Source organism: Diadema setosum, chromosome 14, assembly GCF_964275005.1.
Source record: "Diadema setosum chromosome 14, eeDiaSeto1, whole genome shotgun sequence".
Lineage (NCBI taxonomy): Eukaryota > Metazoa > Echinodermata > Echinoidea > Diadematoida > Diadematidae > Diadema > Diadema setosum.
In genome coordinates, this window is record NC_092698.1 from 19,985,162 (window position 1) to 20,009,120 (window position 23,959).

General features: G+C 36.2%; 2 protein-coding genes across 2 annotated transcripts; both read left to right on the forward strand.

The window, feature by feature from the left end:
• Positions 1-4,556: 4,556 nt before the first annotated feature.
• Positions 4,557-10,915, forward strand: LOC140238056 (uncharacterized). Its single transcript, XM_072317979.1, has 3 exons — positions 4,557-4,667; positions 7,921-8,025; positions 10,710-10,915. Exons 1-3 carry the CDS (start codon positions 4,557-4,559, stop codon positions 10,878-10,880), a joined length of 387 nt encoding a protein of 128 aa, XP_072174080.1. The 3' UTR covers positions 10,881-10,915.
• A 5,470-nt stretch (positions 10,916-16,385) lies between these two features.
• On the forward strand, positions 16,386-23,616 carry LOC140237864 (uncharacterized). The gene is made up of 4 exons (XM_072317795.1): positions 16,386-16,536; positions 20,234-20,338; positions 21,116-21,282; positions 23,164-23,616. Exons 1-4 carry the CDS (start codon positions 16,426-16,428, stop codon positions 23,183-23,185), a joined length of 405 nt encoding a protein of 134 aa, XP_072173896.1. The 5' UTR covers positions 16,386-16,425; the 3' UTR covers positions 23,186-23,616.
• The last annotated feature ends 343 nt before the right edge of the window (positions 23,617-23,959 follow it).

Below are 23,959 nucleotides of genomic sequence, written 5' to 3' on the forward strand. Positions count from 1 at the left end.
TTTTTAGGAAATCATGACAGATTTTAATTCGTTATCACAATCAAGAGTATCAACAATCTTTATCAGAATTGATGAGAGAATAAGTGATGGAGCAATGATATCACCTTCCAACGTTTGTAGTTTTGATCAATCATAATATGATATGTATATTATGTTTGCGCTTCTTATAAAGATTTTTCACTGACATAAACTGTTAACATATAAAGTCAAATACGGTGTACAGGCCTAAATATAAACAGATAATGTTAACATTAAAATTATCATCAAAAGCAGATTATTACACAACGCAATCTTGGGGTATGTCTTTATTCGGATCTTTTTCAGCGCAGCAACGGAGATATCGGTATGGTGGTGAAGGCACAGTGTGGTGTTATTGCACCGGACGTATAGGGCCTAATTTGCGGTTTGTAAAATAAATCTTATCTAATCTCATTATAGAATCACAGTTTACTTCTTTTTTCTTCTTTTTTTCAAGCGCTTCTATATAGCTTGTCTATACAATGTAACAATGTAAATACCTTTACTATTATTACCAGGGCTATATGCACTCACGTCTGTACGTCGTCTTGTCATCATCTTGGATTCCTGGCCATCAAATGCAGGCCCGTAGCCAGGATTTTTCAAGGGGGGTGCGGTCACTAAAAAAACGGACCTTCGGCACCAATACCAATGATCACACACACACACACACACACACACACACACACACAATTATATATATATATATATATATATATATATATATATATATATATATATATATATATTTATATATCATATATATTCTTTGGACGACCGAACTACAAAAGTTGTATAAGAATTTGCGCGCGAAGCGCGCCGCAAATTGTGAATTTTGACTGTTTTAATGACGTTTTAAAGTCTCGAGGAAATTGGTATTTTTGTCTGTTGCATGCAATCGCGTTACGGTATTTCATCTAGGAAATAGTAAAAACTCATTTTGCCAGGAAGTTGCAAAGTTTAATTGTGTTCGAGACTCTGCGCGCATAGCGCGCCGCAAAATTGAGAATAGTGATTTTCCTGGTGTTGTTTTAACTTTTATTTTTTCTATTGTATACCCGCGTTATACCAGCAGGCCTGAAGCCTGGTATGCGAGTTTGTCAAAAACGAAAATAAATAAGAAAATTTTTAAAACAAAATGAATTGTAAATGTGAACCATTTATATTTTGCCTCCTTGTGGTAGGATATTTCCAGCATTTCCGAACTTTCAAATAATCATTTTAGATTTAATAATATCAAAGGTAGTAGATCCGATTCGCAAACATCTCCAATATCAGTCAAATGTCATATTAACCATCATGCTAGTGGAAGGTTTTCTTTGTGAAATTTGGAGGTCAGTGAAATTCAAAAATTAAACATCCGTTAGCCATTGGAAGAAGTTGAGTGCAAATCCAGACCTCAGGCTTAATGCTCAGATGTTTTCGAGTGATTTGATCTGTCTTACTGTGCACACTAAGAAACATACTGGAATGGTTATTTCTTATTTATTAAATTATAGTAGCATATTTGGTTACTAGCTGTCTCTAGGCATTTTCGAATTTGGGCTGCAAAGAGATCCACTACCTTTAAGTTAGAAGAGAGATAAGTAAATAATGATAAAATAAACAAACAAAAAAGAATGAGTTTCTTTTGTAATACTATCTGACAAACTTTTTACTTTACCATTTTACTTCATAGCTCAGCATTTTCCATTCTCTCTCATACCCTCTTACCCATTACATTTAAATGAAATACAACTAAAATGAGTTTGCGTGCCTGCATAATACTCTTTGGAAATTATAAGTGAAAATGTTCTTAGGTTTTGGCTCACTTTAAAATGAGAACCAATAGAACTGTCCCAACATGAGAAAATGTATAAGTAATAATCAACACTACATTTCCGAATTTGGCCTGCAAAGAAATCCCCTACCTGTAAGTTAGAAAAGAGATTAGTAAATAATGATAAAATAAACTACAAAAAAGAATGAGTCTCTACCGCCGTATCCAGAACAGAGCCTGAAACGGTGCAGGCTCAAGAAATCGTTTGTACTATATATAATACGTCTTGAAGTACTGTGTGATACTGTTGACTCAGACTTCTACAAAGCTGTGAGAATTGTAATCCAATCCGACTCATTACCTGAGATATTTATGAAAATATATCAATAAAGAATGTAAATTAAATAACGATGCGTCACAATGCAGTCTAACGCTCTCACAATGCTATCATACATAGGGTTTTTCACTGACTGTTTTTACTCCGGAGCTCTTGCAATATTCAGGCTTTTGTAATACTGTCTGACAAACTTTTTACTTTACCATTTTACTTCATAGCTCAGCACTTTCCATTCTCTCTCATACCCTCTTACCCATTACATTTAAATGAAATACAACTAAAATGAGTTTGCGTGCCTGCATAATACTCTTTGGAAATTATAAGTGAGAATGTTCTTAGGTTTTGGCTCACTTTAAAATGAGAACCAATAGAACTGTCACAACATGAGAAAATGTATAAGTAATAATCAACACTACATTTCCGAATTTGGCCTGCAAAGAAATCCGCTACCTGTAAGTTAGAAAAGAGATTAGTGAATAATGATAAAATAAACAACAAAAAAGAATGAGTTTCTACCGCCGTATCCAGAACAGAGCCTGAAATGGTGCAGGCTCAAGAAATCGTTTGTACTAATACGTCTTGAAGTACTGTGTAATACTGTTGATTCAGACTTCTACAAAGCTGTAAGTGAGAATTTTAACCCAATCCGGCTCATTACCTGTGTTTTTTAATGAAAAATATGAATATAGAATATAAATTAAATAACGACGCGTCAGAATGCAGTCTAACGCTCTCACAATGTTATCATACATAGGGTTTTTCCCTGACTGTTTTTACTCCGGAGCTTTTGTAATACTATCTGACAAACTTTTTACTTTACCATTTTACTTCATAGCTCAGCATTCTCTCTCATACCCTCTTACCCATTACATTTAAATGAAATACAACTAAATTTAGCTTGCGTGCCTGCATAATACTCTTTGGAAATTATAAGTGAGAATGTTCTTAGGTTTTGGCTCACTTCAAAATGAGAACCAATCGAACTGTCACAACATGAGAAAATGTATAACTAATAATTTGTTGGAACCGTAAGCAAATGCCAGCTGAAGGCGAGAAGGCAAGTGTGTTTAAAAGCATTAGATTATGCACGGAGATCGTACAGTTACTTGATAGATGATCTTTTCTCGAATATTGGTACTAGCAAAAGGGCTAGAAAAAGCAGCTATTATAATTCGTTAGGCATGCATAATGGCCCGATGAGTGTTACAAGAGAACTGGAGTAAGACAGATCTTTCATTTTGTTTTGTCTCTCCTGATCGTTCGTAAGAAATGCTAATCCATGACCACCTTTTCACAATTTGATTGGAGCATGCATTCATAATGGAAAATAGTTGACATAATAATCTATCCCCAGGCATTATCATGCCAACATACATGTACTATATCTTTGTGAGACGTAGATATAAAATGTCTCAGGTTTTCGATTATAGTAATTTCGAGGAAATTTCTTTAATTTTTATCATATATGTAAACTTGAGGCTATTAGATTTTCATCCACTCACCTCTGTTCCTGTGAAAAAATGCAAGTGTCAACCTCAATGTCATCCACGAATCGCACGTACTCGGGCGGCCAGTGGAAAAAAAAAAATAAAAAAATAACACCGGTCACACGTGCCAAGGGCCATGGCATGCAGTGCCAATATAATAATAGCTCGCACAAATTGATACATAACATTTGTGTTTGTGTGCATGGGGACGATCCGATGGTTCATACAACAAAAGGGTTTCGTACAATTATTTTTAACATTGTTAAACGTACTCTTCCACATTTACGTAGCATATAATGTGTCTTTATATATTTGGATTGTTATCTTGAGAATTGCTAAAAACAGTTATTATGAAAAAGTGGACCTTTCAGAATTTGGGGGGGGGGGGGTGCGTACGCACCCGACGCACCCCCCCCCCCCCCCCGGCTACGGGCCTGAAATGTATACGATGTCGAGGATTAATTAAAGATCGTTCGGCCTGTATATCACACTGTTTGTCTGATCCTAATTAGGCCCTAATGCACGCAACTAAAGGACTAATTGCAACATTAACGACAGAGAACAAAATTATCATGAGCGGCCCGATTCTTTCGCTGCCCGCATTCGAGGTACATTCTTTAGGAACCACGAATAGCACAACGAAAAGACGACGCGTATAATATTAACGAGTCTTCGGATCCTAACTGCGAACTCTGTATTGATATATTTCATTTTCGTATTAACCTTCGGAATAACAAACTGTAACCCGGTCAGTTATGCGCATCGAAGCGTACGTTCAAGTCGAGATTCTTAGACTGTGTGCGTACTTGACTCGAGATCGGTGATAAAGCGTTAGATACACAATTCGTAAGGGAGCTCTCAAATAATCATATCGGGACCGGGCCAATACTACAATCCATGGTGGTATCCCTGTGCTGCCGGGTATTCAAAAACGGAAGAGGCCAATGACAGAATCATGTCAGACGAGCAGGCAAAAGCAAAGACGACCAAACCCGGTGGGGATTCGGTCTTCGGTCAAATAATACGAAAAGAGATTCCAGCTAAAATTCTCTATGAAGATGAAAATGTAAGTGAATTCACTAATCCTCGAAGTATTGAAGAGGCGTGATTACAATATTATGATGTGCCAACTTATGGTTGGCACATGATCTCTGGCTGTGTTAATTGTTATATCCATGCCTTTGTGCGGCGACTGGTTGTCGGTCGAGAACATGTTCTGTCGCCACGTACTAGTATTGAGAGGTATTTATTTATACGGCTCGACAGTGTGATAAAAATGTGCTAACCATCACATTTTCCCTTTAATATCTCCTCATGTTAATTGAGGTATTTACTTGTAGTAGTGCACCGCCATATATTAAGTGCGCGGAGTTGGTATACCGTATTCTTTTATTTTGTTTTCCGTATGTGTGTGTGTTTGTGTCTGTGTTGGAAGGGGTATTAGTGATATTTTACATTATATTTTTGATCAAAAATTTATTCTTTGGTGATTGGTTGAAAGAGCTTCACGTGATTATTGGTATTTTTAGCAATGTCAGAAAATTTTAGACTCTCCATAAAGTACTATTTGCAAAATGACGTCACTTCTATCACGACACTTTGTAAAGAGTATAGCATTTATCATCATTATTATTATTATTTGCAATATGATGTCACGAGACAATTCTGAAATTGTGCGCAGCTTTGTACCCGTCACTCTGTGAAAATGTAACATTTTGAACAAACAATTGTGACATCACAAAGCAATTCTGACATCGCGCACTGCACCGTACTGTCACTCTGTGAAATGTAACAATTTCTAACAATATTATTATAACAATTGTAACAATTGTGACGTCATGAAAAGCAATTCTGACGTTGCGCATTGCTGCGCACAGTCGCTCTTGTATAATGTGTTAAAAAAAAACATCGCAAAGCTGTTCAAACATCGTGCGCTGTGCTACATGCTTCTTATGGTCAATGTAGGATCCCTTCACAACATCACATCCACCGTGTATACGACTTCTCTCTTTGCATTTCCCCCATTTCCCCTTCTTTATTTTAATTTTTTATTCAAAATATAAAACAAATTTACTTTGCCTAATTTCGGCTTTATTGTTAAAACTATAGGCCTCTGTCTCTCCAAGAGAACTATACACTTTCTCTATCAGTAGTGATTGGTTGAAAGAGCTTCACGTGATTATAAGTATTTTCAGCTGTTTTAGAATGTTGGCATGTTAGACACTCCATCATGGAGTACTGTCTGCAAAATCACGTCACTTCTATGATGACATTTTTGCAAATAGTATACTGTACTATTTGCAAAATGGTGTCACAATGCAATTCTGAAATCCTGCTCAGCTTTGTACCGTCAGTATGTGATTTGTAACAAGGGATGTCACAATGCAATTCTGAAATCGTGCGCAGCTTTGTACTAACCGCCAAACTGTGAATTGTAACAATTTTAAAGGGAAGGTAAACCCAAAGAGCAATGTGGATTGAGTGAAAGCAGCAACATTAGTAGAAAACATCAGTGAAAGTTTGAGAAAAATCGGACAATCGATGCAAAAGTTATGAATTTTTAAAGTTTTGGTGTTGGAACCGCTGGATGAGGAGACTACTAGAGGATATGACGTATGAGTGGACAACAATACAAAGAAAATATAAAGGATATTCAACAAAAATTCACTTTTCTAGAATTATGAAAGAGCAGTGGACCAACCGCTTTCAGAAAGCAGGGGGAATAATTGCTACCCTTAACATATGTCAATATCAAGTTGATGGAATTTGTAATTTTCATGAAAAATGGATTTTTGTAGTATTTTCTTTATATTTTCTTGATATTGTAGTCCACTCATACGTCATAACCTCTAGTAGTCTCCTCATCCAGCGGTTCCAAGACCAAAACTTTAAAAATTCATAACTTTTGCATCGATTGTCCGATTTTCTTCAAACTTTCACTGATTTGTTCTACTAATGTTGCTGCTTTCACTCAATCCACATTGTTCTTGGGGTTTATCTTCCCTTTAACAAAACACTTATGACGTCACAAAGCAATTTTGGAGTGCGCACTGCATCGTAAGGTATGCCTTTCCAACATCGCATCCATTACACGTCGGCGCCTCGCATTTTTTTTTTTTTTTGCCATCCCCTTTTTTTAAAGTTTTGATCCAAAATATAAAACACATAGATACTTTGCCTATTATACTTCCGAGTTTTTGGTTAAAACGTTAGTCCTCGGTGCCTCCAAAAGAACTATCTACTCTGGGGCTTCGCTCCTCAGTGAATAAATATAGTTCCTTTGGAGTCGCTTTTGTCAATAGTTTCAACCAGAAACTCTCAGGGCAAAGTATTTTGTATATTATAGACAGAGCACATAAGGCTGTATAGCTACCCAAGTGACGATTGCCGTACAGTCTCGATTTGTTTTAAGTGTGAAAATGTCAATTCCATCCACATTGCTGAAGTCATTATTTGTGCGCAAACATTGACAATGTTCACATTAATCCTTTATGGACTTAAACAGTTTGTTTTCAACCATCTCCTCTTTGTGGGGCTCCAAATGTAAATACTTGCTTCAGCGCAACCGCGGCGCCGCCTATGAGAGCGCCCCCCTTTGATATTTTGTTCATTTTAAAGAAAAATATATGTATGAAATCGCACAATGACCCTTGTCAGCCGACTGTAGTGGCACCAGATATTATTAGACTTTTTTTTTTTCTTTGCAACAGAAATACTAGTATAAACTGCCTTGCGCCCTCCCCCTCCCCCCTTAACTGAATTCCAGGATCAGCCCTGTTATTATCCTATCAAAGATCAAGTGTTCTGGTTTCTCATTACTGGAGATTTCACACAGATTTGAGTGATAAAAAAAAACGATCATGCATGTATAGTCTTGCCTTTACCACATATTGATGGTGATTAGCACTGTAGATTTCACACAAATTTGAGTAATAAAAAACAATCCTGCATGTACAGTCTTGCCTTTACCACATATCAATAGAGATTAGCATGTTACACCACGTACACTCCTGCAATGTATACTCTAGATTTTGAATATTTAAACGTATGGAAACTTCCATACAAATTGCACTCGACTGCAGTGACGTTGGTATAACACACCAATTACATTTAGTAGGGATACTGGTTCTGTATAATAATCGCTGAAGAGATAATCGAATGAGCACTGTATATTAAAAATACAGGAGAGCTGAGAAGAGTATTCTCTTTCACTGATAAACAAGTAGGGATAACGTGAAATTTATTGCAATTCGACCAGACTTAGTAGAGTACTCATGAAAAAAAAAAAATCATCTTTTGCTGTATTTTTTTTTCCACAGACAATTGCGATCAGGAACAGAAACCCCCGCGCTCCAACCCATTTCCTTGTCATCCCAAAGACTCCAATCACTGGGATCTCAGCAGCTGAAAAGGAACATGTTCCGGTTGGTTTTTGAGCTCATTCTTTGTTACAAGAAACTTTGCTTTGATACTTACAAACTGATTTGATGCTACATAGAGAACAATAAATGTCAGCAGTGCTAACGTAATATACCTCCTGAAAAGATGCTGCTAACATTACAGAGGAGATGCAAATACGTAATTATAATGGCCAATGTCACTATGTGTTGCCTTTAGATTTTTGTTGCTTTTTCAGTAGGTTCTATCGTGATGAAAATGGGCTAGTTTATACATCTTTAATTCTTAAAGATGGACAACATATGAGGAGATTTCATTAATCAATATACATGCCATATCTGTAAGTACTTAATATTGACTTTTGTTATAGTATTTCTCTCCCGAACAACTAACTTTAAGTAGAAAGAAAGACAAACATTCCTCTATCAAAGAATTCTTATATCAATCTCATGCGAAGCAAGCAGTTCGGCGCCTGTTAAATCATCATTCATGCTTTAGCAGGTTTAATTCTAAGCAAAAGATAAACAAATGATATTAATCATCGATGAACTTCAGGTTCGGAACAAAAAAAAAAAGTGGTAAATATGTCACGCGTACTAATGTCACTCAGGAGAAAAAAAAATCAAGCTTAAAAAATAAAAATGTCAAAAGTAAGAAATAATGTCAAGGGTGAAAGTGTCAGGGATTAATATATTGCAGAATATGCCACAAGCATATGTGTCATGGGAAAAAAAAATATCAAAAGTAAATGTAAGAGGAGACAATGTCACAGGTATGAATGTCAGGGGTAAGATTTCATGGCTACATATGTCAGGGGAAATATTTCATCGGCATTTTTTTTATAATGTCAAGGGCAAATGTTTCAGGAGAAAAGCATGAAGAATATTATTAAGGTGAAAAAGTGTTAGGGGGTAAATATGTAACTTCAAAAATATCAGGACCAATATAGGGCAAATATGTCAGGGAAAATATTCAGAATGACATATGAAAGGCGAAGTATATGAAGTGAAATGTCTCGGGTAGAAATGTTAGGGGTAAAGTTGAGGGCAAATTTGTCCGGGAAATTATTAAGAGTAAAAATGAAATATAAGGGGGGAAAACGTGATGGAAATTATCAGAGGTAAATAATATGTCAAGGAAAAATGTCCTTTCAAATACGTCAGGGGAAAAATATCAAGATTAAAAAGAATGTCGGTCTAGAAATGTCCAGGAAAAGAATGTCATGGGTAATTATGCCAGAGGTAAAAAGACAGGGCCTTTCCTCATAAATAATCAATAAGCACGCTCCACGAGTCGGAGCGTTGTCTATGATACATTCCAAATATTTTTGTCCAGTATCATTGGACTGCCACACATTGATTGATTCGTTTATGCAATTTCTCAAATTTGATCTTGCTTGCCAAATTAAAATATCTGTCATGAGAATTATTAACATAATTATTTAACTTAGATTTGTTTATACCAAACATCATGAAAACTCAAAAAACTCTCATTACTCTTTGGCTTTATCTCCTGTAATTGTGTCTCTTTTTTTTTTTTTCTACACACATTTTGACTGTTTCAAAAATGAATGAAGATTCGTTATTTCTAAGGTTCATTATTCCGAAACAGACAAACTCCCTCTATCTAGAGGTTTGCTAACCCGAAAATGAAATAGAGTCCCTTAATCCGAACACTTGTGGCGTGTGTTATTTCGAAGGTTTGTTAATCCGAAAATGAAATAAGATTCGTTATTCCGAAGGTTCTTTAATCCAAAAATTAAATAAGGTTTGTTCCGAAGGTTCGTTAATTCGAAGCTCATTAGTCGGAAATGAGGTTCGTTAATTCGAAGCTCGTTAGTCGGAAATGAGATTCGTTATTCCGAAGGTCCGTTAATCCGAATATGAAATGAGTTTCGTTATTTAGAAAGGTTAGTGAAATAAGGTTCGTTATTCCGAAGGTATTTACTCTATACCTCTCATGATCACGTTGTTTCGAAATACATGTATACGTTTCTCCATTTATGTACTATTACTGCTGACAAGTTTACTTTCCACCTGACTATTCATGAAGAAAAAAAAAAAGAAATTAACATGACACGTGAAACAGACGCTTCCGCCATTGGTGGACAATGTTACAGCATCTATATAATAATATATTTTGTTTGTGATTTTTTCATCCCTGTTTCTGACACACCTGCCTCTGCCAGATCAACACTTTAAGTTTGTTCCAGACATAATTTCTTCTATTTTCTGTCTTTCTTTCTTTTGTCTATAACATTTTACTGCGGTCACTTTTGCATCCTATATCCCCCGACAGTTTTCGTGATGACATTAATTTTTCCGAACAATATTTATTTTACCAATGACGTTTTTTTTACCCTTGACATTTTTACTTGGCACCGAATATTAAAGAGTAAAAGCAAATGCTCTAAAATGTATTAAAAGAAACATTCCCTGACATCACTGGAAACACTTCACAATTAAGAGTGAGTTTTCATAAATACACTTGTACATTTTAAAGCCTGTAACTTTATAAAATTAACGTGAGATGAATAAAGCAGTAACATAAGTATAATAAAATTACCAATAAAATATGAAGGGGTATGGTGACGGATAAAGTGTTATGCAAAATTATGATATTATTTGTACCATATACAGACTGCATGTTTGTACATTATTTACGTCGTGATTGTTAATTATTGTTTGTTCTTGTAATCCTTTAATTCAAGATACTCGGTGAGATGATGTACACGGCTAAGAAGGTGGCAGAGCAAGAAGGTCTCTCTGACGGCTACCGCCTGGTAGTGAATGACGGCGATCATGGCTGCCAGTCGGTCTACCACATCCACATGCATGTGATTGGTGGCAAACAACTGTCCTGGCCCCCTGGCACTGATTAAGTTTTTAAAAGGGCAAAGAAGTCATCTAGCTCTTGCAAAAGTCTCAAGGGAGTTGCAGAGAATCTACTCCTTTCTCGACTACAAATAGATATAAAAAGTATGTTACATCTTGAAATCTGCGCAAGGATGTCATCAGGTTAATGCATTTGTAACAACATCATGAATAGTATGCATATGTACTTATATATATATATATATATATATATATATCACTGAGTTTTCTTCTTGCCAATTGTTAATCTCTCGAATGAAGGAATCAATCGAGAAAGATATGACTTTATGGTATCATTATAAGTCAGTAAGATATACAGTATTCGGTGGTTTTTTTTTTTCTTTGTAAATCATGTCGAAAAGATAACGGTCAGAGATAATTAATGCATGGCTGCGGTACTAGATGTATGATAAGATACAAACTGAAACTTAATGTTCAAACTGTGTGGCCTGTCCAGATGTTTTATGTGTAAGGAGATCTGTTTTGATATCAGGTAAAGCCACATTATAGCAAGCACAGTGTTCGCTATATAGCGATATTTCAGTGTTGTCATGGGAACTATTATCATGTTTTCGTTGTTTGTTTGTTTGTTTTTTGTGCTTGTGTTTGTGATGTAATGTATTTTTGTAAGGCAGCTCACCACAAGCTTTGCTTTTTTGAGGTTCTGCCTTACTGTACAATAATTTCATGCATTTCATTTCAATTTCATATAGGTTGAGATCTATAATGCGCGGTAAATTGACAAAGGTGGCTAAATGCCATAGATATGCTTTGGAGTAATAATGGTGATAATGCCGAAAGATGATTATGTAAAATTGACTTGTTGCTCCCAGTAACAATCATTTCAAAGATGTATTAAATTAAATATTCATCATGTCAAGGACTTGTCCGTTGAGATAGACCTATAATATGCGGTAAATTGACAAATTGTCTGAATAATGGAGTGGAATAGTAATAACGCTTTCTTCAATTTGAAAAAGATTTGCACAAAAAAAAAGAAGAAGAAATGTACTGTATCAAAAGAAACAGAAAATAATTTTATGTTACGAATCAAGAAATACGTATACTCAAGGAGAGAATGGATGGGTATCAGACAAGTTTGAAATGAAACGGGGAATATGACAGGGCTGCCTCTTTTCTACATTGTTATCTATAAACTTAAAATTGTATATAGCTGAAGTGTATACGGTCTTTAAGATTAGTAAAGCGGAACATTCACATGAAGAGTATTACTTTTTTTTCTAGCAAATGAGGCCAGCAGAGAGGATGTAAAATGGCACGACTAATGACACTTATCTCTTTTTTTTTTCTTTTTTTTTGGGGGGGGGGGGAAGCAATTCAATAGAGTCCGCCATGTCATAAAGGCGCATTTAGAAAAGTCAAACATTTCGGCAGATTGCTGAACCAACTCTAAATGTGATGCAAAAGCAGTAGCAATGACAATTCAAGAGTACAGTGTAACTGATATGAATTGGAATAGTGACCTTGTAAAATACTTGGACATAATTCTAACAAAGAGCAGAGTCTGAACAATTCAACTGGTTTTCAAAATTAGGAGAGGTGAAATTCATTTTCAAGTTTTTGCAAAATTAGAAATCTAACATTATATGGAAAAGTAATTATCACATCATTGATAATTTCACTATTGTTGTTTATGTTTCCTTTGTGGTTACCCTTCCAGGAAAAAAATCATTACACAATGAATGAAATGGTTTACAGTTTTCTTTGGAATTCTAAGCGAGAAAAGGTGAGGAGATCTACTTCAATAAATCCCATCGAAAGAGGGGGTTTGTGTACGTTTCATTTACATGTTCAATTTGATGTATTTGTCTATTTTGTCGTGTTCTCTATTTAGACGATTTGTTAGTGGATCTTAAGTTTTTTAAACTTGAAAAGGCAACTCAAAAGTTGTGGATGAAACTTATAGCAGAAGTGAATATAGTCATGAAAACGTTCTTCCAAATTGTGATAATAATTCGTATGTAACAAAGAATAATGAAGAACTACCCGTAACAAAATCGAAGCAATTTTGCAATAGTCATGTACCTGTAAAAGAAAAGTTACAGCTGTATTAATATTTTGGTAAGAAAGATTTGATCAAACACTGATTTAGATTGGAATACTAATTGTTTTGAAAAGAAAAATCGAAAACTGAAAAACAGCAAAGTACTTTATTGTTCTCTTTGTGAATGTATTCATTAAAAATTAATTGTGTTATGAATTGATTGAAATTATTGATAACAAAATAATGTTTGCAAATGAATGAATAAAGTACCCCTCCAGAGGGAAAAATGATATGAATGACATGAATGATATGCACAAGATTTATTTAGTTGGTTATCCTGTTTCCTTATATTTGTTAGATTTTATTACAAAAATTAAATTAAAACATGCAAACAAATCGGCTTTTATTTTTTTTTTAATCATCATCATATCGATTTGTATGAGTGTACAGGAATTTAGAAGATGAGATTACCTCTGGGTTATTATCATCCCGAACATCCACCATCTTATACGCGCAGCAGAGGGAGGGTGTGCGGGAATCCCCTTCCCAGACGAGGGAGCATTAGCTTTGTTATAGAATTGAAATTCAACCGTCTGGTGCACACTTTGGATGGAATATTAGAAAATTTTGAGTGAAAAAAGACGATAGGTTGCAAGGTTATTCATTCAAATTATTTGAAGCAAAAACAAACGAAATTCTCAGATGTGTAATTCGACCAAGCAGACGGAGGACTGGGCGTGGGAGGGGGATGTCTGCTGCGCCTTAATCAGACTTGAAATTCTGGGATCTAGTGTACACTTTTGATGGAATTCGTTATCTATTCTAATGAAAAAAAAAAGAATAAATTCTCTGATTGTTGCGTATTTTTTTTAATTGCCGATCAAATTTTCTGAAAATATGATATCCGCGTCTATAAAGAAAAAAGGGGGGAGTGGTGTGAACATTTCGCGGATGGGGCAATTACCAGCCCTCAACCGTGCTGCGTATGACCAAAGGGAGAAAATTTCTTTTAACTTAAAAAAAATAATAAATTTAAAAAAAAAAAATCAATTTTGTTAGGCGAGCCCTACCTGTTAAAGAGTTGGGGGGGAGGGGTGGGGAATGGTGGGTCCCAACCCCCTCTCAAGGAAAACACGAATTGAAGTCGGTATAGACAAGAAATCATTGTATAGACAGGTTAGATGGTCATTGTGATGAACCATTGCGGCACCATAAATTTAACGTAACATCAGTGGCTAATTTGCTAATTTGATAAACACACCTATATGAAGTACTTTGTGTTACCCATAAATTGCCCTGCATTTCCATTCTATTGTGGTCGATAGAAAGTCGGGCAATCGACAGTGTTACCAAAACAGGTTTGTATATTATGCTAAACGTGGTACAGTTCGTTGTTCCGAAAGTTCGTTATTCCGAAGATTCGTTTTTCCGAAAGTTCAACTTATTCCGAAGGTTTGTTAATCCGGAAAAGATATGAGGTTTGTTATTCGAAAGTTTCGTTAATTCAAATGAGAAATATGAAAGGCTCGTCTGGATTCCGAGGGTTTGTTTAGTATGTACGCACCATCTTTTCATTTTCAGATTAACGAACCTCCGTCCGTGTTCGTATAGACAAACCTTCGGAATAACGAACCTTTTCATTTTAGGATGACGGAACCTATGGAATGACGACACTTCGGAATAAACATGTCACAAATATGTTTGTACTGTAATAACGAACCCTGTTTCATTTTCGTATTATGAACATCCTCGGAATAACGAACCTTATCTCTGTTTAACGAGCCTTCGGAACATAACGAAAATCACCTAAAAATTATGAGACAGAGATGACTAGGGTCTTAGAAATAATATTGCTTTTCGAAATTTGCGTTTTTTGTTCATGCATTTTTACATTCGCGCATTTATGATAATCTATACATAACACTAACATAAACATATGTGTCAAAATTACTTTATATTTAGGTAGGCCTATTTAGACCTTATAGTGTTTTACAGTCTAAAAAAATTGTAATAAAAGTGCATAAAGAGTGGCTTTGTAGGCAGTACGGTTTCCGGTATGTCTCTGTTGCCGTATTATTGGGCCTCATCTACAATGTTGTAGGCCTATTCCATACAACAACTGACCAACAATCGTTGGCCAATTCAATCAAAGTTTCTGGCCATCCCCGCAGCAACGGAGACATCAGTTCTTGGGGAGATGGCCTCGGGAGATGGCACTGTTTTGTTGTTGCTACGGATATATTACATTAGGCCATGTACATTAAATTTTGAAATTGCCAATGGAATTATTCATCCTTTTGAAGCAATTTCAGTTGTAATTATTACTACCTGAACTCCCTTTGTTATGGCATGCACTCAAACTATCACGTCTCGACTTCCCTGAAGGGGCCTACTGAGCAGATTCGATTCTTGTGGATCAGGGGGCATTTCATGAAGCATTTTGGTCGGATATTTTTCTGACAAACTGTTGAAAGCTACTGAAATCCTTGCATCTGACTAGCTGAGAGCAAATTTGTCCGACAAATTTGTCGGACAAAATGCTTCATGAAATTGTTAAATACACAAAACATGAACAATAGTTATAATAAAAATGTTTCCAGACTAAACCGTCTACAGTTAAGGTTTATTAAGAAAAATAGTGATATCTCCTTATGTTTTAGGCTTTATTGCGAAAATTTTATATGGTAGGATGTTTTTGTGATACAACAGACCAACACATATGCATCAAATGTGATATCTTGAAAATTTTTAAAATCACTGCTCCCAAAGGTAAACTGGACCTTTATTAAGGTATTTATTTCCCATTTGCAGATGAAACAAAAACCCAGCATTAGTGCTTTAAAATAGTTCTAAAATGTGAGTTAGGGTTAGAAACAACCACTGTAAAAATTTGAATCCGTATTATCGATGTTAAGTATTGTTTAATAAATACACAAAATATGAACAATAGTTATAATAAAAGACATTAAAAGTGTTTCTAGACTAAACCGTCTACAGTTATGGTTTATTAAGAAAAATAGTGATATCTCCTTATATTTTAGGCTTTATTGCGAAAATTTTATATGGTAGGATGTTTTTGTGATATAACAGACCTACACATAAACAGAGACTCCAACCCCAAGCACCTTCTGATCGGGAGATTCTCCCGCCTGAAACCCCTTGCAAACGGGAGACTCCAACTTTATTCACGACTCTAGGTTCTAGATGCTCTCTCGTGCAGTCTATATGGCTTATTTTTAAACATACGATGACACTAAGTAAGAAATTATTTCAAGTGGGAGACACAGAGCCAGGGCGGGAGAAATTAAATCTCAAGCAGGAGAACGGGGGATTTTGCAAAAATGGGCTTTCGGCGGGAGATCTCCCGTCGAAAGCGGGAGAGTTGGAGTCTCTGCATAAATGCATCAAATCACGTCGTTTTTTCTACTGTACGCCACCTCATCACAGACGAAATCGGATCGCAATCGCGTCGGATCGTTCATTCGCTTCGTGTGTGCGTGTGCGTGTATATTCAGCCTCTCACCTCCCTGGTATATTGCGACAAAATCATGTCGGACGAACAGGCAAAAGCACAAACAGCCAAACCCGGCGAGGATACGATCTTCGGGAAAATTATACGAAAAGAAATTCCTGCTGACATTATCTATGAAGATGATAATGTAAGTTAATTCCTTAATCCTGGAAGAGTCGTGGTGAATACGATGTGCGTTAATGACACCTTATTGTTCAGTCCCATGCATAGATCTGTGAGTTGCTACAATAGTATCTGTCACTGTTTGTTTGATGTGTCGCCTTTCAAAGTCAAACCTTTCAAAAAAAAAAAATGTTTACAAATGTAGCGAATTGTAGGTTTCTTAAATGCGATAAGAAAAACTGTTTGCAACAATGACAACTGCTTACGAGTTTGATTGCAACTGTTATCAAACTCTGAGTGACCATTGCATTGGTGTCGAAGTACAATTTACAAAATTTGTGTTTCGCCACTGCACTGCACTGCCACTGCACATGCTGCACTGATTAGCCGCTCAAGCTCAAATGAGCTCAAGTTTGTTTAGAGCACTAACGTTAGAAGTGTAACATTATAGTAGTAGTAGAGTAATGAGAGAAGTTGAATTTCATTTCAAAATTAAAATACGATGAGGTCGTATGCCTGAATTTAAGTTAACTCAACTGTATAGCTGTATCCAGTCTAGTAAATAGTACCTCATTCTCAGTCGATTTCACGATCAACAACAGTCGGTACCATTTTTTGTAAACAGCATCCTTCAATCTCCTCTTCATGTAAACATTCAGGCAAATCACGCTTTCAACATTATGCATCACAACAAGCTGGAAGCACATGATGCTCCAGCAGTAAAGCCTTCTGGGTCAAGCACGTGTTTTGAGCATCGCACTGTATTTATCAGCAATATTAGCAAGAGAAAAATTGGATTATGGGCATGGTTTCCTTGAAGGAAATAAATGATGGTAGTATAAATTGTGATGTAAATTTTCACCATGATCATTAAATAAGTAGGACTATTAATACCACATTGTAATTTGTCAAAGAATGAAATGTAACTGATACGAAATTTGAAGTCACAGCTGTCGTCTACACGAGTTGCGCTGAATGCAGTGCTGATAGTGACCTGGCGTTCCATTAGTTTTGTTAATTTTCCTTAAACTTTCTCTTAACTATGTGAAGATCAGTTAACATGTGTATGACGAAAAAAGGTCAAATCTACGACATGATAAGTACTTTATTCATTGTCAAATCTAAAACATTCGACAAGCTTCAAGAATATCCAATCTTTTTTTTTTTTGGTAATCTGTAATATAAAAAAAAATTTTGCAAGAATGCTTTTGCAGTTTTCACATACTTTCTGTTTTTATTCTGTTCATCAACATGACATCGTTATATACATGTGATACTGAAAGTATGATGCATTTGACCCAATTTTACAAGAGCATGTACTTTTCCCACGTGTTGGGATAAGTATAACAAGAGTCTGGATATACAGTGTAACTAGAAAAATCACCTGGAACTGACGATCTTGTTATAATGGGATTCCACTGTATGTTAGTGTTAGTCAAGTGTTACTGTCAGTCATGTGTGACTGATAAAGTGTGCTCGCTTGCTAATGAAATGGCCGTTGAACATCTCCTAATTAATATCAATTGATATCAAGCATTGCCAGGCACAAAAGTGCATTAGAACTTCTTAGTGCCCATTGCCATGAACTACGATGAAGAGTGCAGTAATTTATAGTTTATAATGCACACCTGTATTTCAGTTCTTGTTCTCATCATGATCATGTCCATTCATTGGTGATTTTTGTCATTTTGGGGTTTGGGTTGTTGTTGTTGTTGTTGTTGTTTTTCTTTCTTTTTTTCTTTTTTTTTTGGGGGGGGGGGGAGTGAGGGGAGGGACGGGGTGAACTGGACTGTGGTTGCCCACTCAGTATTTTGTGTAGAGACCACCTAGCTATTGTACCCCACACAAATAAAATGTTGAATTTATGTATACAGCACCCACACCAAAGTTCGACCTGCTGTGCCAAGGTTCGACCATGCCCAAAAGCATAGTTTTCTACATGCAGTAGGTGGTCAAATTCTGGACGGCGTTGTGGTCAAATTATGGGCGGCATGCATTAGACATAGACCTATAAACCTGTATCATTTTAAATAGTATATAAAAACCTTAAAAAAAACCCCAAAAACAAAAAACCAAGGTTCAACCTCCCATGCCAAAATTTTACCATGCGCAAAAGCATAGGCTTCTACATACATGTAGCGGGCAGTCAAATTTTTGAGAGCATTATGATTGAATCATGGATGTCTTGCTTTAGATCTATTTTACTACAGGTAGATGGTCTATATTATTGCTGACAACATTGACATTTCCAACTGTATAACAATATACACTGTATTTCTTACTATTATTACTTAGGGGGAAAAGTTTGAATAAAAAATGAGGCCTGGGATCCTAGGGTTACAATGTACAAATGTAGGGGGGGGGGGGCTCCTGAAGGCTTACAGTTATTTGGGGGTGGGGTACCAAATTAACTTGTTCCAGCTACTCCAAAACCAAGCTACAGTCTAAATAAATTTCAAGTTTGAAATGTTACCTTTGATACCCACTGATGGAGTCATGTGTGCTAAACATTATAATTGTACAGAATTGTGTTGGACTTTGGCTGTTTGTTTTCAACTATTAAAGTGTTTGTTATAAGTATCTTTTATTATCAATCAGCTTATAACTTATCCCACCAAAATTCAAGTGTGCTGGATGTGTAAACGTCACACTGAATGAGAACTGAGACATTTCTTATATCCTTAACCCTAAAGGGGCCGGGCTTTTTTGGCTATGCTCAGACCGGGGGGGGCGGATTCCGCCCCCCCCCCTGAGATCTCGGCCATCGGTGGTGCGATCGCGATGAAATTTTGCATGCGTGAGACCCGCGTCATAATCTACAAGATTGTGTTATAAGATTTTTTGAAACAATCAATTTCTAATTTTAATTAATTAATTATGCAAATTAAGCTCAAGGTGATATTTTAGCTTAATTAAAAGCACTGAGAGTCTAATTTTTGATCTGTAAATCTGTTTTAGCATATTCAACAATTGTACATCACAAAAACTTCCAAAACTCATTTCAATTCTTATGTATTCTATTGTTTTCAGAATTTCTTATGTATTTCTTTGTTTTTCAACTTTTGTTTTTTCTTTGTTTTTTCATTGGAAATTGTCACTGACCACTTTTCTACCATAATTAGCACAAAATTAATCAATGAAAGTGATTAATTGTAAAAATAATCAGGTTTTTATGCCTTTCATGACAGAGCACTGTTTTCCATAGGAAATGTACACAAAATCACAAAATTGTGCCCGTTTTGGGGCGACATTCCGTTACAAAAATGGGCGTGGCTTCGCAAAAGTATGCGCGGACGTTGCAAATTTGGTCTCAAAAGTTGCGCGAGACTTGAACAAAGAAAGTCAAGAAGCCTCGCGATGAGGCCTTCTCGCGTTACAGAATTATAGCGCGAAACGTCGAGGGGGGGGCGGATTCCGCCCCCCCCCCCCCCCGGCCCTTTTAGGGTTAACACACATAGTGGTTACTGGTCAATAAGTTAAACACTATGCATGCTTCTGCAATATTCCATAGATGTTGCATGTTTTGAAGTGTGGAAATTTTCAATAAGTTTGCATGATAACTTTCTGAGATATCAAAAATACAGAGATGTAGAATGTACTTTCTTTCACTGATTGATGGACAAATGAAGTTCATCAAAATTTGCCTAGCACAGTTGAGTTATCATGCAAAAATGTACACTTTCAGTTACTGTAAATATCATGGCTCCTTTTCTTTTTAACAGACACTTGCCTTCCGTGACATCAGCCCCGTAGCTCCAACACATTTTCTTGTCATCCCTAAGGTACCAATCACTGGGATCTCAGCAGTTGAGAAGGAGCATGTTCAGGTGGGTGTGGGGCCCTGTTTTCAAAGAAACTTGACTTTGATATTTTCAGCGTGATTGGATGCTGCAGTGTTAATGTAATCTGCCTTCCTACAAGATGCTGCTACAAGTGTACCATCACAGGAGAGATATAAATATAATGACAAATACCCATCAGTTGCCTGAGATTCTTTTTTTTTTTTCTGTATATGAGTACTTCAGTAGGAGCTCTGAAAAGGGGCTATCACTCTAAAGACAAAGTAAATAGATTACATTAATATACATATGATGTATATTCATGCCACATCTGTCAACATTCAGTATGATTTTATTCAAAGTCATCTGCTTGCATTAGCATTCCTCATCTGAACATGAATATTATTTCTCTAAAACTCATGGATCGATCTCTAGCAATGCACTTCCTCAATTCACTGTGAATGGTGGTAGGTTTAGATTTTCAGCAAAAAGAAGAATATGAGAATAATCCATGAGTTAGGGTAAAAGAAAGGCAATGTTTATGCTCTGATACATTTCTCATCACTGGAAATATCTTACATTATTTGGAAGTCCATTTTCATATACAACAAAATTTAAATGTCTGAGTTGATGAAAAATCAGTAACATTTCCGTTATTTTTCATTTTCATTTCATTAAAAAAAAAAAACGAAAGGATAATGTGAGGTAGAGTTTTATACAAAATTTTGATGTATTGTTTGTACTGTTCACACAGACAGCTTGTTTGTACATTATTTGTATTGTGATTGTTACATAATTATCGTCCTTGTAATTCTTGAATTCCAGTTACTCGGTGAGATGATGTACACTGCAAAGAAGGTGGCAGAGCAAGAAGGTCTCTCTGACGGCTACCGCCTGGTAGTGAATGATGGCAAGCATGGCTGCCAGTCCGTCTACCACATCCACATTCATGTCATTGGTGGCAAGCTACTGTCCTGGCCCCCCGGCACTGAGTAGGTTCGGGGGCTAGGAAATTGTCAGCTCTTTTGGTGTCTTCAGCCACACTATTTTTTGATCAGACAAAGCAAACGTCGTGACAGGGGGTGGGGAAAATCTGTCCCTTTTTGAAAATATACAATGTATCATGTCACATGTGGCAATCTGCCCAAGTATGCAGTCATGGTAATTACAATTGTAATTTGAAATGACAAAACTGGAAGAATCAGTGATTACTTTCTTGCCCATTGTTAATCTCTCGAATAAGGGAATCCATGAGGAAAGATATGCTTTATTCAAACTCGCATTGACAATGACATCATAATTCAGGTATAATTTTTTTTTGTTTTTTTAAATCAGAGGAAGGGATAATGGCCGGAGCTCTTGTATGTGACTGGTACTAGGCATGCAAAGATACAAAGTGAAATTTCTGTTCACACTGTGTGGCCTGTCCATTTTGTAATTCTATCATGAAATAGGTACCAGTCTTGATATCAGATGATGATACAGTACCAAGGACAGATAGATTGAGATGATACTTGGTAAATTGACAAAGTTGGCTGAATGCCCGTCATTGGAGTGGAGTGTTAGAATGCCAATTAATATGTAAAATTTAGTTGTATCCCAGTAATAATATTTTTGACGATGAATTAATCATGTACTAAATGCCATTCTTACTTTACTCACTTGAGTCTAAACCGATAAGTATCTCATTCATTTGCAATGAAGAAAACAATTTCAAACAAGTTTTATGTGATTTCTCCCCATCCCCTCCTTTTGCAAATATTTATTCCCAAATTGAAAATAGAAGAAGAAAAGAATGCAATATGGTAGGCTTGGGGTAAGACCCAGATCTGTAATGAAAGACATACGTATGTGCATCATCCCAAGTCATAAAATGATGTGAATGATGTACACAAGATTTATTCAGTTGATTATCCTATTTCCTTCTATTTGTTACATTTTATTTAAAACCATATTGAACTGAATGTGCAGGTTACCTATGGGTCTTTTCGATTTTTTGCTAGAATAGCTGGAGCTCCAAAATCTGGTGAATCAATGTAAGGCAGCAGAGGATGATTATGTCATATTCACAAGGCATCAAAATGTTGACTCTGTCGTCATGTAGGGAGTTTATGCTATCTTAGGCTTGTAGTTTTGGAGGCGACACGAATATTAGGAGCACCTTGATGTATGCATAGTGCAGGGCTGCCAAGTCTCCTGTATTCTGTGGAAGGCTCAGTGAAAAATCAACCATCTTTTCACATTCCGACAAAGAAAGTATGGATGCCTCGCTAATGTAAGAATTACGATTGCCTACGCACCGGCATCTCCCTCATACAATGTAGTTTTCTCGGGGCCTTCTGGATACTGATATGTAGATCATGCCAGTCCAACATGATTAACAGGTCTGGTAATTAGTACTTAAAATAAAGAAATATAATTATTTATCCCTCTGTTGTAAGACACATGACTAATATGCAAGGCTTTTATACAAATATTACATGCCCTTTGCATTTCTAATCACACTTAAAAAAGGTTGTGCTTGTTAGAATTTTGGCATTTCCTTCCCAGTGTTACCAATTTTTTTTTTTATGCCAAGTGAAACTATGAAGTACTTATCTTAAATCCAAGTGTATTCTGTAGCAGCGCAATTCTTAAAGAATATGTGTAGTTAAGTTTGAAATTGTGTTCAGATATTTCTTGTCGTACTACCTTATATACACTTGGGTGGGCGTCAGCAGTACATTTGGTTTTAAATGTTTCATACTTTTCATTGTGAAGTGTTGTGATGTGTGTCATCAGTCTGGAAAGGAAAAGGAAATACAATAAAAGACAAAGACACACTTTCAAGGCACTGATCTCTCCCATGTTTATGTTTCTGTTTTTGTTTGTAGGGTGCCTGGTGCCAATTTGTAACATATGTGAGGTGATGAGTGGATGAAGAGGACTGGCTGAGGCAAGCTCACTGAATTTTGAACAAATTTGTGTGTGAAATCTCTTGCAAATGGCTAACTTTTCCTTTGAATGTAGGGTGTATGTATCTCCTGGCCATCAAGGGATGAAAACAAGCATTAAGATATGTGATCTTTCCCCGTATTGTATGGCAGTGGTCTCTGCTGAAGAATCGAAATGCCATATTTATCATTTGTATAATTTGTTAGGATTTGTTAGTCTTGGTGATTTGTGTATTTCTTAGCTTGCTTTTCTGGTAGTAGTGCACTCGTTGAATCTTGATAGACTTGCAGATGCATTGAAACAATGTCCAAGTTAACTCATTACAGCCATTGACTGCCAGAAACCCTTTGGCCCGAATTCACGAAGGTGGTACAAATGAAACCATGGTTTAAACCACGGACAAAAACCATGGAGCGCCAGGTGTCGCATGGAATATTTCGTTACGAAATCAGTCATTTCGTCGATGAAATGATTATTTTGTAACGAAATAACAACATTTTGTAACTAAATGAACATTTCGTCCACGAAATGATAATTTCGTTAACGAAGCGGTCATTTTGTCGACGAAATGACCAATTTCGTAGCGAAATATTCCGTGCGACACTTGGCGCTCCATGGTTTCATTTGTACCACCTTCGTGAATTCGGGCCATAGTGTACAGACATTTTCTACAAGCTACTTGAACAGTTGAGTACATGTACTTGTATTACATTGTACTACGTTGTAATACCCTCA

Bases quoted from the DNA above. Each gene is read 5' to 3' on its own strand.
- LOC140238056 (XM_072317979.1), top strand. From the start codon at position 4,557: ATGTCAGACGAGCAGGCAAAAGCAAAGACGACCAAACCCGGTGGGGAT. The intron at 4,668-7,920 runs GTAAGTGAATTC...TTTTTTCCACAG, and splicing joins TTCTCTATGAAGATGAAAAT to ACAATTGCGATCAGGAACAG. The intron at 8,026-10,709 runs GTTGGTTTTTGA...CTTTAATTCAAG, and splicing joins CTGAAAAGGAACATGTTCCG to ATACTCGGTGAGATGATGTA.
- LOC140237864 (XM_072317795.1), top strand. From the start codon at position 16,426: ATGTCGGACGAACAGGCAAAAGCACAAACAGCCAAACCCGGCGAGGAT. The intron at 16,537-20,233 runs GTAAGTTAATTC...TCTTTTTAACAG, and splicing joins TTATCTATGAAGATGATAAT to ACACTTGCCTTCCGTGACAT. The intron at 21,283-23,163 runs GTAGGTTCGGGG...TTTTGTTTGTAG, and splicing joins TCCTGGCCCCCCGGCACTGA to GGTGCCTGGTGCCAATTTGT.